Below are 15,388 nucleotides of genomic sequence, written 5' to 3' on the forward strand. Positions count from 1 at the left end.
TCACCGATGAAAGGACATGTACGTCATTTTAATGCCAAGTATGAAAATAGCAGCAAAATGAATATAATGACAACTGCATTTTCTCAATTACCAATTATGAAGTAGATGATCGGACATTTAGTATTTAACCACTACGCTGTTATCTATATCTTTTTCTAACCTAAACTTCTGTTTTTCTGTTTCTGCCCCTGCCGAAAAATAATTGCGGTTTTGTTTACCACAAACAAACTTCGTTGGTGACCTTTCTAGAAGATAAACTTAACAAGTTTGTGATTGCCCTGAGGGCCCGTCACGGGCCTTTGCCGATACATGTTTTCGTCGGAGAGTTAGACGCTGTTCTCTTAATCTTCTTAGTTTCCCCTTTTTTTCCAAACGTCTTTGTTCCGAAGTTACAACTTCGGAAGTCTTTACGTGGTTTGGCGATCACTTCAAAGTACTGAAACAGTAACTTACCAGGTATTCAGCTTCTTACCTCTTACTCGATTGAAGATATGTGGTTAACAATTCCATCGCAATTGTCTTTTGTTTTGTTTCGTTTTGCTTTGTTTTGTTTTGTTTTTTCTGGTTCCCTCGAAAAGCATAAAAAAAAACCACTAGTCGGCTACCGGTACTGCAGGCATTCACTAAAGGATTTCAACCAGCAATCAGGCTATCGACCAAAATATTTCAATGTGTAACAACCTTTAACCTACAAAGTACAATCTGAGGGGGGGGGGGGGCACGATTACATAGCTCCGTTTCTGGATTTGCGTTGGAGATAGAAAATGAAGCTGTTACAGCACTAATTCACACTGTGATAATTTATCTGTTCCTTGAGCGAGAATTCAAGCTTCATCAAGTTGTTTTCCGCGTAGCTATTGTTTATCTGTATCGTAGAATTTATGACAATCAAAACGTTATTGTTGCGCTGCTATAGCGACAGTTCCCTTTGTTTTTCATTTGTCATTCAAATGATTTGCTGGACCAATCTCGAGACATTTTTGCGTTCCTCTTCGCAAAAACAGCATAGGCAAGGAGAAAGGGAAATTTGTAATCTACCTCGATTCCAAAGTTTCCTGCTTAATACTGTTTCTTGAAAAAAACTTCGTAAGTTTTTTCGTGACACATGAAACTGCGAACGTCAGTAAGATTTAGTGGTTCGTGATTCCCGGATTACTCGTTAATTAAACAGAATTCCTTGCGGCGAGTTCGTAACATTTAATTTGTCGTCATCAGCACAACTCTGACAACTTTGTCCTGCTCAGCACTCAGGCGGCAAAAACATGGCACTTGACAGTCCGAACTGCGCTCCGGATTTCCCCGATCATCAAGAGCTTAAACGCAATTTCGTCGATCTGATGGAAACTCGAGGGCGCACAGCAGTAGATCGTCTTGAACGAGAGCTTGGCGGTGTTAAAGCAATCGTGCGGAAGCTTCATTCTTCCACCAGAAAGGGTGTAATTGGTATTAAAGACGGGCTCGCGAGAAGAGAAGTTTTTGGAAGCAATCATATACCGGTTAAGCCGCCTCAGAGCTTTTTTCGATCGTTTATTTACTCGCTCACAGACTCGGTCTTGATTATTTTAGTACTGGGAGCCATTGCTGCTCTTATTCTAGGCTGGTATCATCCTGAAATCTGCGATGGAATAGAACAGACCAAAACAGCTTGGATGGAAGGCTGCGGAATTCTGGGCACTGTGGGAGTAATCATTTTTAGTTCAGCTCTGAGTGACTTCTTTCGAGACCGTGAGTTTTATAAGATGCAACTTAGAATGGAGAACAGCCGAAAATGCACTGTCATAAGAAGCGGAAAAGAAATGACAATCTGTTGTAAGGATCTCAAAGTTGGTGATCTATGCTTTCTACAAGTCGGTTCAATTGTTCCAGCGGATGGTGTTCTCGTTCAGTCGAACGAGTTACTCACAAACGATAGTATTGTTGACGGTGGACAGATAAAGGCTTCCAAAGGCGATGCAGACCCTTTAGTGTTCGCTGGAAGTTACGTGAGAGAAGGAAGTGGTAGATTTTTAGTCATTGCTGTCGGTAAGGACACTCAAGCTTGCAAAAATCAGGAGAACAAGCTAAAGGCTTCTGATCAAGAGTTTAACCCGGATGACGAACGCACAACCTTGCAGGGAAAGCTTAACAAGGCCTCGGCTGTCTTAGGTCTCACTGGCATCATTGTCGGTGCACTAGTGACGTTCATTATTATCATTAGATTTAGCTTTCAAACATACTCAGTTGATGGTAAAAGTTACGATGTTAGTCACTGGATTGAGTTCGTTCAAGCTATAATAATGGGAATAGTCATCATCATCATCGCTGAACCAGAAGCGCTGTCACTAGCTGTCACAATCACACTCTCCTACTGCATAGAGAAGATGCACTCGAGTCGAATATTGGTCCGCAATGTTGATGTGGTGGAAAAGATGGGGAACCTAACAACGATATGTTGTGGTAAAACAGGTGTGTTGACTGAACTGAGTGAGCTGACTGTCTCAGAGCAAGTAGTGGAGTGTTACATGGCCGACAAGAAATTCTCTGGACATCCGCGTTTTTACGGCGACAAGTTGCCCACGAACGTACTTAAATCCTTGTGTGATGCGATATCAATCAACACCAGTTACTCCTCTAAAATCACGGTGAGCTTAAAATAAATAATTAAACGCGGAAACCCTTGCGATTTCCATTTACTGATGTTAGAATGTAAAGTTGGTCAAGGACCGGTCCAGAGATACTGTTATTCACAAGATGTTAATCCTGAAAAATAACCTACTTAAGCTATTCCTTGTTCCTTAGGCTGAGTTAGGATAATAACAATTGGCGCATTTGTAAAATGGTATTCAAATGCGCTTTCAGCCGTGACGTAATTACGATCATTCAAAACAAAAAGTCCGCAGTGGATCATGACGTATTTGTTGTTATAAATGCTGAAAAATTAAAAAAAAACCCAATAGATTACGTCTCTAATTTCAAATGCTCGTGGAATAACCATGGTTGAGTTGTTGTTATTTTCATGCAAATTTCTGGCTCGTAATACACCACTCCTTCGGTTGTTTGTCGCAGAACTTTCCAGTCCGACAGCTAAATCAGTACATGACGTTAAACTTAAGACTGAAAAATCGATTAATGATGGCATGAACAAAACAACTCAGAGTAAAACTTGGCCTTTGTTTCCTTCGTAAATAATGACATTCTCGGCATTCAGATAAAGTTCATTTGGTCAACTTTTTTTTCATGGTTGACCCCACCCAGTCAAAGTACTGACTCGTGTGATGTGTTCAGTCGTCAGGCCCTGAATGTCTCCCAAAACAAACCGGTGACAGGACAGAATGTGCTCTTCTCCAGTTTGTGCTTGATTTAGGCGTCTACTACCCGTTCACAAGGAAAGAACATCCAGAGGAAACATTTGTTAAGGTGTTTGGATTCTCTCCAGAACGTAGATTTATGAGCACAGTCATTAGGGATGGAAATGAGTATAAAATTTATATCAAAGGAGCACCCGAGGCCATTCTTCCAAGGTGCACGGGGATTTTTAAGGAAGGAGGAAAGGTTGCTATTTTTACTCTCGAGGATAGAGGCGAGATAGACCGAGTCATCAAAAACATGCAAGAGAGCAGTCATTTAAAAGTGATGTGCATTGCTCAAAGACCTCTATACCCCTCAGGTGAGTTGTGCCAAGTCATATTTTTTATGATTGGCAGTGGTGTCATTAGTTTACCCGTAAACATTTCTCATAAAAAGAGAATATGTATGAAATTCACATGAATTTCATCACAGAATAAAGATCTTTACCACATTTTCCGTACATGAATTTCTGGAAAAATAAAACGCACTTTGACGACTTGGACCCACTCTCAGCTGACTGAGTGTATTTATCTTATCGACACTGATTTGGTCCTAAGTGTTTATACAGCGGTTGTTACATGGCAGACGCTAAGACTTTTTATTGTTATTATTACTATTGCTGGCCGAAGTGGGAGAGCCACAGTGGGAAAGAGAAGAGGAAATAATATCAGAGATGACGTTGATTGGACTTGTAGGTATCGACACAGTGGATGAGTACGTAAGTACCTCTAGCTGTTAGCCATAGCTTACTTAAATTACGCTAGATAGGAGATTTTTAAGAACTGGTCTTCGTTATTTCTATGCTTTAGATATTTCCATGCTCTTATTTAGTACAGCCATGAGGTTCAAGTGTGTTTATTTATATCTGTGAAATAATGTACCCAGAACTTGAAGAAATCTGCTTGTTTGAGTATCTGAGTTCAACGCGGGAGCATAGACATTCCTGGCTGGAGTCAATTAGCCACGAGTAGCACAAGATTTTTCACCCTGAGGGCCAGACTAAGCCTGTTCTGTTACTTAACGATCAAATAGCCTAACAAAGCAACAGTTCGACCTTTATTGAATACGACAGTTTATTACTGCCTGTCTATCAGATCAGCTAAAAGTCTAAAAAAAATTATTATCAGACGGACCAACCCGCCACCTCTTTCCCCCTCCTCCCTTCCTGTGCAAACATTTACGTCAATTCGTTTTGGAAGGGACGATAAAAACATGTCCTTTAAAGTTAGTTCTGACTTTTTACGCTCTGACGCTCCTCAGGCTTCTTTTCAAAATTATAGTTCCTCTGTAAATATCGTTACGTTGCTTCTAAAGATCTATCGAATTGTATGGGTTCAGCTAACGAGTAATAGAACGTGGATTCTTTCAAATAAGTCTATGGAAAGCTTCTATAAGAATATTATAAAATGTTCCACACTTGTTTTTAAATTTACTTTAACAATTATCTTTAGGTGACTGTTGAAAGTAGAAAAAGAGCAATGGAAGGAAAATTAGGTGGCAAGACATTTCGAAGGTTTCAGGACCTGAAGAAATTTAAAGATGACAACTTCAAACATCCAGATTTTCCCGAGGAGATCTGCCGAGGAATCGCTGTTAGTACAAAATACTCATCAAATATTGAGGTAAAGTGGGGAAAGCTCAGAAATGCCGACTTTACATACAAAACTATGCAAACAAAAGTACATTCACGCCCATGGGAAGAACTGTGGGTTACTTTTTGATTGGTGAGCACACCGACATATTTTTTTCCAAAATTTTCACAATTTTTTCCGTAAAATTTTTTTACAAGTTAAAAGTTTATTCCTGCAATGCGAACGTTTATAGTAGGCATTCCTTTTCCAGTGCTTCTTTTCTTTTACCCTCCCTGGTCCTTCAGGATTTTCACCTTCCCTATTTTCTCACCGTGTACTCCCGTCATACAGACCCCAAAGAGACTGATCTGACAAGATCCGACATATTCACTGATGTAAACGCTCAATACCTTTAATCTTCGTTTTCAGGATGAAGACGATGACAACCTTCCTAAACACATTGGCGACAGCAATGATGGCGCTCTTCTACAGCTTGTCCTTGAAATGGGTGAGACCTATCAGATCTGGAGAGATGAATATCCTGAGGATATGCTCGTGCATAGACGTGCTAGTCCTAGAGAAGCACCTCCAAGTCTTCAGCACACTGCTGTTGTTATTCACATGAGGGACAGTGGCAGTGGAGGATACAAGCTGTACTGCAAGGGGGCTCCTGGGTATGTGCTGCCCCGCTGCACCCAAATGGCACTTCCGACACTTGAGAATATTGCATTCGACGATCGGGACAAAAGGAACATATGGCACGAAATCGATAATCTGCAAACAAGAAAACAATTTGAAGTTATATGTTTAGCGTTGAAATACTTTCCAGGTAAGTTGATTGCCCGTGGTCCTTCGAGACAGTTGCTTGGATGAAACCTCTTCTGTAAAAAGGAAAAACACGGATGGTGAGTCTGAAGTTTAGAGTAGAAAAGCTCAACCATCTTAATTCTACAGCTCTCTTATTTCATTGTTCTGAGGTTCGGTAGGAAGAGTCTTATAAAGTCTTGCGCACTGACACTTAAGGGCATTTTTTGAGAACAATAGAAAATAATGGGACAAGTTTGTCCTTTTTTCTCTTGATATGAATCATGGAAAATACCTCATATACCTTTTAAAATGTCACATTTTTCTTCTCGTAGAAAACTATGACTGGGACAACGATGACTCCATGTCAAACCTTACGTTCCTGGGTTATATTGGCATTGACGAAAATGTCCGAACACGGGTAACTAAAAAAAACCTACCGTAAGATAGTTCAACACAATGTGATATTGAGTTAAGATATCTTGAATTATCATGTTTTATAACACAGCAAAGCGTAGCAAACGATTAATTGGTGAAGTGAGACAGACGCACGGTTAGAGGCGACGACAAATTTAAGAGAAAGACAAATTTACACATATTGAAATCAAATAAAATTCTTCTTCAGGTGCTAGTTAAAACTATTCTAGTTATCGACAAAAATCTTACTTGTCATGAAGCAGCAGAAACTTGGTAGACTACGAAACTCCCGGCTTTACAGCCTTTTGTATGTCTCTGTCTCGGGGCTTTATAGGTGTGTACGTCTTACTAGCCGAGCATGAAAGCTGTACTGGAAAATTCTAGCCCAAGGTTGTGGCAGTACAGACCGAGCGCGTTAAGATCCGTGCAAAAATAGCCGAGGGCCAAGATTCCCCAGTACGGCTCAAACAAGCGAGTTTAATAAACAGTTAATTGTATGGCACACGGATCAAACTCGTTTACTTTAAAGATGCCGCCTTTCGCAACCTATAATACACGGCTTTAGACTGTTTCCGTGGAAACAATCTGTACGGCAAAATACGGAGCAAGTCAGAGCCAGAGCGTTTGGATTTACCTCAGGACTACCTTGTCATATAATAATGAGATATTATTCCTAAATCATTTTGCTCTGATGTAGGTCCCGGATGCCATATGGGATCTCCACCAATCAGGTATTAAAGTGTGCATGGTGACAGGGGACAACTTGAGTGCTGCAGGAAGATTCGGCTCAAAGAGCGGAATCCTATCACCATCTAGGGATTGGCCTCTCAAAGAATTTTCCTATTTTGGATGCGACAGCAAAGTTTTCAGCAGCGTGAGTAGGCATATATTACATAAACATTTCATATAATTAAGCAGTTTACTGAAAGTCGTTGACATAACTTGATTGGTTGGACCAAATGATACCTCATCAGCTAAATACTACCCTGAAAGATTGTTTTTCCACAAAACTCACTAAACAAACAGACTGGCGAGGAATGATGAATGATCAGCCCAAGATACGTGTTAAGGTAGATTATTGTGATCCACATGAAAAAAGGATGACTGAGGTATGAAGCGATTCACGAATCGAATGTTTTTGGTAAACAAACAGATTCAGTGAGTATGCGTGAATGAACGTTAATTTGGTTCATCTGAACATGCAACTCTAGGAATTGTAAAAAAAACTTCATTAACGTCATGAAATAGGTTGTTGTTCATCGTGGTAGCTGGATGATGATATAAATTTGTTCCGTTGCCTCACGATAAAGTCACTAGATGTAGATCGCGACGTTTCGACAGCTTACTGCAAGTCTTCTTTAGGCGATGGGGTCGTCTGGTTCCGGCACAGCAATATGTATCACGGTAGTCTGCTGCGATTGACCGAGACAACCATTGGTACACAAGGAAAGTGAAAGAGGCAATTCACATAAGACTTAACCCAAACAACATAAACAGGGACAATGGAGCCGAAATACCGCAAGCGTGGATGCCGACAATTAGAAACTGAAACATCAAAGCCGGCGATGCACGGCAAATCAGCTAACGCCTGAGGAAACCATGTTAAACGGAAACAATAACCGGATCGAAATGCACCAGTCGACCCCATCGCCTGAAGAAAGCTTGCACTAATAATAACAATGACTTTATTGGACAACACAATTACTGGTGACTTTGTCGTGAGACAACAGAAAAAATTTATATTATCAACTTCATTAACATAATTCAACCTTTTTAGATATATGAAAATTCATATATTTGCACTGCGGTGGAGAGATGAAATTTAGAGATCCTCGCAGCTAAGAACACTACTGAAACGAGTAGTTGTAAATAGGACCTGAAAAAAAAAAATTCAGGCCCGTACGGGATTTGAACCCATGACCTCTGCGATACCGGCGCTCTACCATAATGAATGAAGATTTTAGAACTGGGAGCTGGTCAATGAATTGGGTCCAAATAAACATCCAAGTGAATGAAGATTTTAGAAAAAAATTATCATCTTCATTCACTTGGATGTTTATTTGGACCCAATTCATTGACCAGCTCCCAGTTGGCTTGTTAGCTCAATTGGTAGAGCGCTGCACCGGTATCGCAGAGGTCATGGGTTCAAATCCCGTACGGGCCTGACTTTTTTTCAGGTCCTATTTACAACTACTCGTTTCAGTAGTGTTCTTAGCTGTGAGGATCTCTAAATTTCATAATTCAACCTGATCTCGTTCAAATCAACAATCATAGAATTTTTTCTCACACAGTCCATTCTTAGTTAAGTCAATTTGTATCGTGCACAGATCACTAAAGAAAAGTTCGACGAATGGTGGCCAAACGAACTTCGTATCCTGGCCTCTGCTGGAGCGGCAGACAGACTAAAATTCGTCGAGCACATTCGGAGGAGCCAGTCTTCTCCACATGGTGAGATAGTGGCTGTGACTGCTTCTGGAGTGAATGATGACAAAGTATTGAGGAGTGCTGACGTAGGACTCACCATGGTAACTATGGCAATCAACTATAACAACTTGGAACTCAGATTCCTTTGATAAACACGCAGGCTTTTTAGTTAATTCTATTTTTTGCATTACGTCCGTAGGTATGGTACAAACACATCTTAAATTGTTTTTGAGTGAATCCGTCAAGTTCGGACAGTTGTACTGAAACAACTGCTGTAAAGCTTTACATCTAAACTACAATAAACTAATTATTGTTTAAATAAACATTTTTAGTCCAAAGGCAGGTAGTAAATATTTATTTCGCCGCGAATATAGAAAGGCTGACGCTTCGAAAAACTTTTGTTTAGTTTTTGTGTCTAATTAATCTTGATCTAGTTGCTGTGTGCGCTCCTGGCGTACACCATCCGGATGATAATCAGCCATGCTGGTTTGGCTAACAACCTTCTCTGGTACATTTTTTACTTTGAAACTGTATGTCAGGAGCCAGCCTTCATTAACAAACAACTTAAGAATTGATTTGTTTCCACAGGGCGTGTCTGGAACAGACGTTGCGAAGGAATCCGCTGATATTGTGTTAGAAAATGACGACTTCACCAGCATTGTTGAGGCAATCAAATGGGGACGTAACTTGTACGAGACCATTCTCAAGTTCCTCCAGTTTCAGTTGACCGTCGCGTGGGTTGCCATCATCGTTGTGATTGTTGGAGCGTGTGTCACAAAGGTTAGGTCATTAATTCAGTTGTTCTAATAAGGAGAATTTGCAATATGTAGATAGCCTGGGCCTAAGGCCGATACAAATTTCTTGCCACTTTCATGAGGATTAAAGAATTGGAATATTTAACAGGCCCTCTACACTAAACATTGCGGGCCACGACAAAGTAAACTACCGAACAAAATTGATTATTTGCACCTAATTCATTGGTTTAGTTCTTCGCATGAGAAGAACAGCGTTTAAAGCTGGACCAATGAAGTCTTTGGTCAAAATTTTGACGAACGCTGCCAAAGTTGATTACAGCTCTAGTGTCAGTGTCGGAATTGCAACAATGTAAACAGTTTCAAAGGTAAAACCCGAAAAAATATAGAAAAGCGAGTGAGGCAACATATCGTAATCTCGCTTTCTTCACAGGACTTGAGATTCATATCGATGACTTATTGGTTTTGTTACCTTTTTAGTCGGTTTTGTTTGAGAAAAGTCTTTAAAAGTATACCATGTTACCTATTTTTATCTCACAGCGAAGTCCTCTGTCAGCTACTCAGCTGCTATGGATAAACCTTATCATGGATTCACTGGCATCGTTCGCTCTTACTCGTGATCAGCCATCGGACGACATATTCAAACACAAGCCTTACGGTCGAAGCAAGCCTCTTATATCCCGCGCTTTGCTGAGGAACGTGATCGGTCATTCTATATACCAACTGGCCGTTATGTTCTTGTTAATGTTTGTTTTTCCTGATTTCCTGGACATGAGAAATGGATACGAGGAATCCAGTGTGTGCCGACCAACTCAGCACAAGACCATGGTTTTCACGACCTTCGTTTTCATGCAACTTTTTAATGAAATTAACTGCAGGCGGTTACAGGACAGGAACGTGTTTTCTGGATTGTTGTATGGCAAGCTCAGAGATATCAACTTTGTTTTTATCATAGTCTGGATTGCTTCTATGGGAATTCAGGTAAGCTCAAATTGCTACTTATTTTCACAACTTATTTTTGTCTTGCTATGCAGTGTAGGATTATCATTATCAGTATGGCTCTTACCTTTCGTTGCTAGTCAACTTTTAATTTCTCAACCATTATACTTAGACCAGCAACTGAGAAATCAGCTAATTCCCGAGCCCTATTGCAAAGAGAAGACGTTATTATAAATTGCTGTGCATTTTTGTTTTTAATATGTTAATAATAACTGCTCATGGCATACGGACCGAGTGTAGGAGGTCCCAATGTGAAAGAACGGAAGAACGAAAACTTTCACTCTCTGGCCCGACCAGACTCTGTCTGGTATTTTACCATATGACCACCAAGTCTTAAGAAAGTTGGAAATTAAGACTGATTCTAAAGAGACAGCAGTTTAAGCCTAGTCAAACGCACGCAACATCTGCAATGTTGTCGGATCGTGTTGAAAAGGAGCTGGCCAAACGTGCGCGACATCTTGCAACATCCAAAATGTTGCAATTAAAATTTGACCATTTTCAAAATTGATTCAACACCATCCAACATCTAACAACATCTTATAACACGTTGCTACAGGGTGACCAAACGTATGCAACACATTGCGTGCAACAATGTCGCAAGATGTCCGTTGAAATGTTATGTACATTTAGCCGGGCCTTAATTAAATACTTAAGAGGGGTGCGGTCGACAACTTCAAAACAAATTTTAGAGTAACGACATTCGCTTTATTTCTTTACGCCAGAACAAGGGACTCGCAGTTTATCAAAAAAACGACAGATTTTCAGTTCTGTTTTATTTTAAGTTTGCGACCACAATTTTCCAAAGCAACAGAGCCGTACGAGTGCGGGGTAAGACGGCTTTTACCGGACAAGCTCATGTTCTGTTCATTCTTTTAGATCATTATCGTGCAATTCTTCACAAATGCATTTCGTGTGATTGATATGGAGTGGGACCAGTGGATGTGGAGCTTGTTTTTCGGCTTTTCTGAGCTGATCTGGGCCCAGCTTGTGTTCACTATTCCCAAGGAGATTATTCCTCTTCAGATTCGGTGCTGTGCGAATGGAATCACTAGAAACAGAGAAGGTTGCTGCGAGAAGCTGGCCCTAATGCGAGGAGTCTCTAAGGTTCGAAAACAGGTGAGGTTTGAATGACTAAGAATTGAGCAGGGGGCTATGGATGTAATTCAAAATCAAGGCTTTTGGGGAAAGTGTTGCTTTACCTTTGACTTCCCTGGTGAATTGATTATTTTATTAGGTTTCTCCTTCTCCAATAATATGACGATGCTGTAGAAAAATTGCCTCCATTTGTCCTTAGACATTATTTGTTCTGAGAGGAAAGAAGTTTAACGAGAGTGAAGTTCGAGGAAAACTGTGAGCTTCTAGGAACAGATACTGTCAAATGACGAACATCCGCGGAAATATTCGCACCAAATAGAGGCTATGTTTATTATCCATGAGATATTTTTGCATCGCTCGGGACAAAGTGTTCACGAGCAGCCTACCTTTTTCTGTCTAGGATATTCACTTTCCACTATTCCTTAGTGCGAATTTACGAGCAAACAAATATGTCCGTTCTTCAGCTCTTTCATCTTGAATTACATTTTACATGAAAATCAGAGTGTTAGGAAGGGAATGTCACCGGTTATTCCCTTATTCCCAGTTTTAGCTGGGACATATTGGTCACGTGACGAATTTAGAGTAATTTCATGGGTGCAAAAACGTTACTAGATTGTAAGATCTGATATATGGTCAAAGGCAACATTCGTATCTTGAGTTATCGTCATATTTTGTCAAAGTGAGAATGGCAAAGGTTCGATTCCATATGGGGACTCAGAATTTTTTCTTTGTACCACGCTCGTGACAAGACGAAAAACATTTTTCTCGAGAATGGCTATACCACTAATTTCACGGTAGAGGGTAAGTTGATCCACGAGGAACGTTCCTAAGTCCTCCTCTAATATCCTCCAAGAATATGGCGGAAATAGTAGCATGGTTAATAGTAAAATGGAGACATAGTACCATTAGATATTACAGCAGATTACCTTTTTCTTCTAACAACGAATTAACCTACAGTGTGGTGAGGTCCACTAGTAATGTGCTAGGTGTTGAATCACCATATTGTCATGGGGTATGTTTTGCAAGGTTTTTTTTCGTTTCAGAACCTGACGATGTACACATACGACAATAATGGGAGTGCAAGGTTTTTTGACAACGGGAGAGTGTCTCCTGCTACAGAGGAATACAGAATGACTACTATAAACTGAGAAAACAAGGACAATTTAACATAATTCAGAATTTGTTTAACTGACCATTCATAATCTCGCAACTAATACAGCCATGTGAAGCCTGGTTTACGCAAGTGAAATAACGATTCAGGACGTAATTCAGTTGGAAGTACCGCCACACAAGTGTCCAAGAGGCGTGGGTTCGAATATCTTAAGGGCCTAAGTTTTATTCGGGCCTTTTTTTTTCTGGGGTCAACTTCCAGAATCTTTTCGTTTACTTGAGAGTAACATAGCAAGTTCTTTTTTCATCATGTTTGTGGTGTGAACGGGTGAAACGAAGGATCGTGGTATCACCATCATGACATCAGTTGACATAATAATGGTTATGATCAGCATTTCATTATTGGGAACCAGGCCTTACTGGGTTATTGTATTTTGTATATATTCACCAGGACATTTGAGGCCAAGTTATTCATGGCAGATTTTGTTAATCAGCGGCTTACTCTTGAATGGGTCTAAATAACTAGACGATAGTCACATTTATCATAAAAATTACAATTTAACCGATTGTAATTGGTTTACAAAAATTATATTTTCTTCCAATTCACTTGCCAAGTTGTAATCGGACAGATCAATAATCCAATCACGTTAAAGTTGTAGCTTAAATAAGTTAATGGAAATTTTCCCTTTCTTTGGTAACTTGGCCATTCTTCTTCTCTCGGAAATTGTAATTTTTATGATAAATTGGCGAGAAGACTTCGTGTCGTCCAATTCGATCTGTAATCATACGAGTGATAACAAAATCCGATTTGTTTATCACGACCTGGACTCCTCTCAGTCTTATTATCATTACTTTGTATGATTGCCCATTATAGAGATGTGCGCGCTCTGATTGGTCGAGAATAGCGTCGCAATAATCACCTCGCGCGAAGTGATTATAGCAGGGGCACTGAATTTGTAAATGGCTGTCTCGCGTTTTGTCAATGTTACCGCGGAAGAGATTTACGCGTTAAAAGAAAATGCTAAGTTTGGCGTAACACTTTTCACTTTTGCTCCTACGCCCTACAAACAACTTATACATATCAAGCAAACAACAAGAAAGATGAGGTTGTTCCGTTCTGTTTTTAAAGTGGCTTATGTCGTGAATGAGAGCGCATATTTGCAAATCTCCTACGCCCCGTAAACTACTTATACATATTAAGCAATTAACAAGGTATAGTATTCAGCACTTAAAGTGACTTTTAATACAAAATCGTTTTGCTATTAAAGAGGTTTTTAAATGATTGCGTATCCAAGACACTTCTTTGCTAAATTTGGTAAAACACCTGTCATTGCTTACTCTTCTTCTTTTGAAAGAAAGCATTTCACAATTCCCAGGACTGTCTTTTTTTTGCGGGAGGGAAGAAGGACCTTCGTCCAGATCAACAGAAATAAGTCAATTTGATACGGATCCCCCTGAACAAAGCCCTGAGACATGGTCGAACCTGAAAAGGCGCAGCAGCTCTGCAGGCACCTTCTAAACGTACTAAGCGGTCGGTTTTCCCCCTTAAGAACTGTAATTTTCACCCCTATTGAGCGGTTATGGTTACCCTTGACTGAGTCTCAACAGCCTGTTTGTCTAAACTGAAACTACCTACATAAAACCAAGAATAAACTCTCACGTAAAATTAATTTCATGTTAATGTTAATTCAAATGTCTTCAACACATAGCAGATTATTTTCCCTCTTTAGACTGTTAGGACGAATATTAATTCTGAAAATCACGCAATTCATTTCCTGGTCAACCTATATCAAGGGCTCACCGCACCATTCCCCATGACGGTGACTGCTTGACACAGGTTCGACTGAACTACTTATAAGTCCAAGGAGTGGCACGGAAGTGGCGAAGCCCGACTGACGGTGGCGATTTCATCATTCGTTTTCCATCCATGATTCGAATCGCGTTTGGGAATCAAAGTATTTATTAATCGAAAGCTCATTTCGTCATTATCACTTAAATTTTAGCATATTTCCTTTTCATTTTGAAGTCCTAAATGTCTATTTCAGTCGGAATGGAACTGAAAAACCATCTTGAAAATCTCAAAACTTACAGCCAAAATGGACGAGACCTTTGCTGTCAATCGCAGCGACACTCATGTGAACACTGTCTCATGAACAATTTAGTGATTTACGTTTTCTTTTCGCGGCAAGGGCGCAAATACGCCATACTTTACGACACCCTTATAGAAATGTTGTTCTTTTCTTCTTTGTTTTAAAATACTCTTACAGCATCTTGCTGGTTGACACAGCAATATCCAATGGTAAGTTCTAAAAATCTAGCTACCATTAGGTAGCTATAAGACTTAGTGCAAACACCAAAGGAAACATTCTTACAGGATGAACGAATCAAACTTGCATTTTTGTTACAGGGGTAAGTTTTTAAAGAAACTGCGGTGCTAGGCTGGTGAGGAGTATAACAAGATAAGTTGATTGTATCAGTTGAGTTGATAATGTACACTGGCCACCGTTAAAGGTTTCTAAAGGTGACGTTTCGAGAGCTAGACCTTCGTTAGAGCAAAACAAAGGGCTAACGCTCGAAACATCAGTAGGGTGGCTAGTTTACATTACCACCTCATTGCAATTTGCTATGTTTGTCAGTTAGGCGAATCACAGCACTGCAGACGGTATGATCATTATTTTTCAAGAAATAAGGCCTGTTACATTCGTGACACGATTGCATTGAGTCACCAAAAAAGGGAAATAACAATTTATCCTAAATATCTCCCGATAAACAGTTTTTTCTTGGTTTGAGCAGAGAAAACTTTTCTTTGTGACAAATCAACAATGCGAGGTACAAAATAATGTTTAGAGAAAAACGAATTTAACATAAAATATTGGAGTGTCATTTCTT

The 15,388-nt window shown here is 39.9% G+C and overlaps 1 protein-coding gene across 2 annotated transcripts; it reads left to right on the top strand.

Annotated features, from left to right (window-relative positions):
* The first annotated feature begins 299 nt into the window (after nt 1–299).
* Nucleotides 300–13,781, top strand: LOC113680382 (plasma membrane calcium-transporting ATPase 2). Of its 2 annotated transcripts, none has more exons than XM_027197409.2 (13): nt 300–456; nt 1,216–2,621; nt 3,265–3,646; nt 3,957–4,045; nt 4,779–4,949; nt 5,328–5,727; nt 6,038–6,123; nt 6,817–6,993; nt 8,447–8,644; nt 9,132–9,323; nt 9,836–10,276; nt 11,171–11,410; nt 12,433–13,781. In XM_027197409.2, exons 2-13 carry the CDS (start codon nt 1,263–1,265, stop codon nt 12,535–12,537), a joined length of 3,840 nt encoding a protein of 1,279 aa, XP_027053210.2. In that variant the 5' UTR covers nt 300–456; nt 1,216–1,262; the 3' UTR covers nt 12,538–13,781. The 2 variants fall into 2 exon arrangements, with proteins under 2 accessions (XP_027053210.2, XP_027053209.2); XM_027197408.2 differs by lacking the exon at nt 300–456 and adding an exon at nt 726–1,123.
* The last annotated feature ends 1,607 nt before the right edge of the window (nt 13,782–15,388 follow it).

Source organism: Pocillopora damicornis, chromosome 13, assembly GCF_964200805.1.
Source record: "Pocillopora damicornis chromosome 13, jaPocDami1.2, whole genome shotgun sequence".
Lineage (NCBI taxonomy): Eukaryota > Metazoa > Cnidaria > Anthozoa > Scleractinia > Pocilloporidae > Pocillopora > Pocillopora damicornis.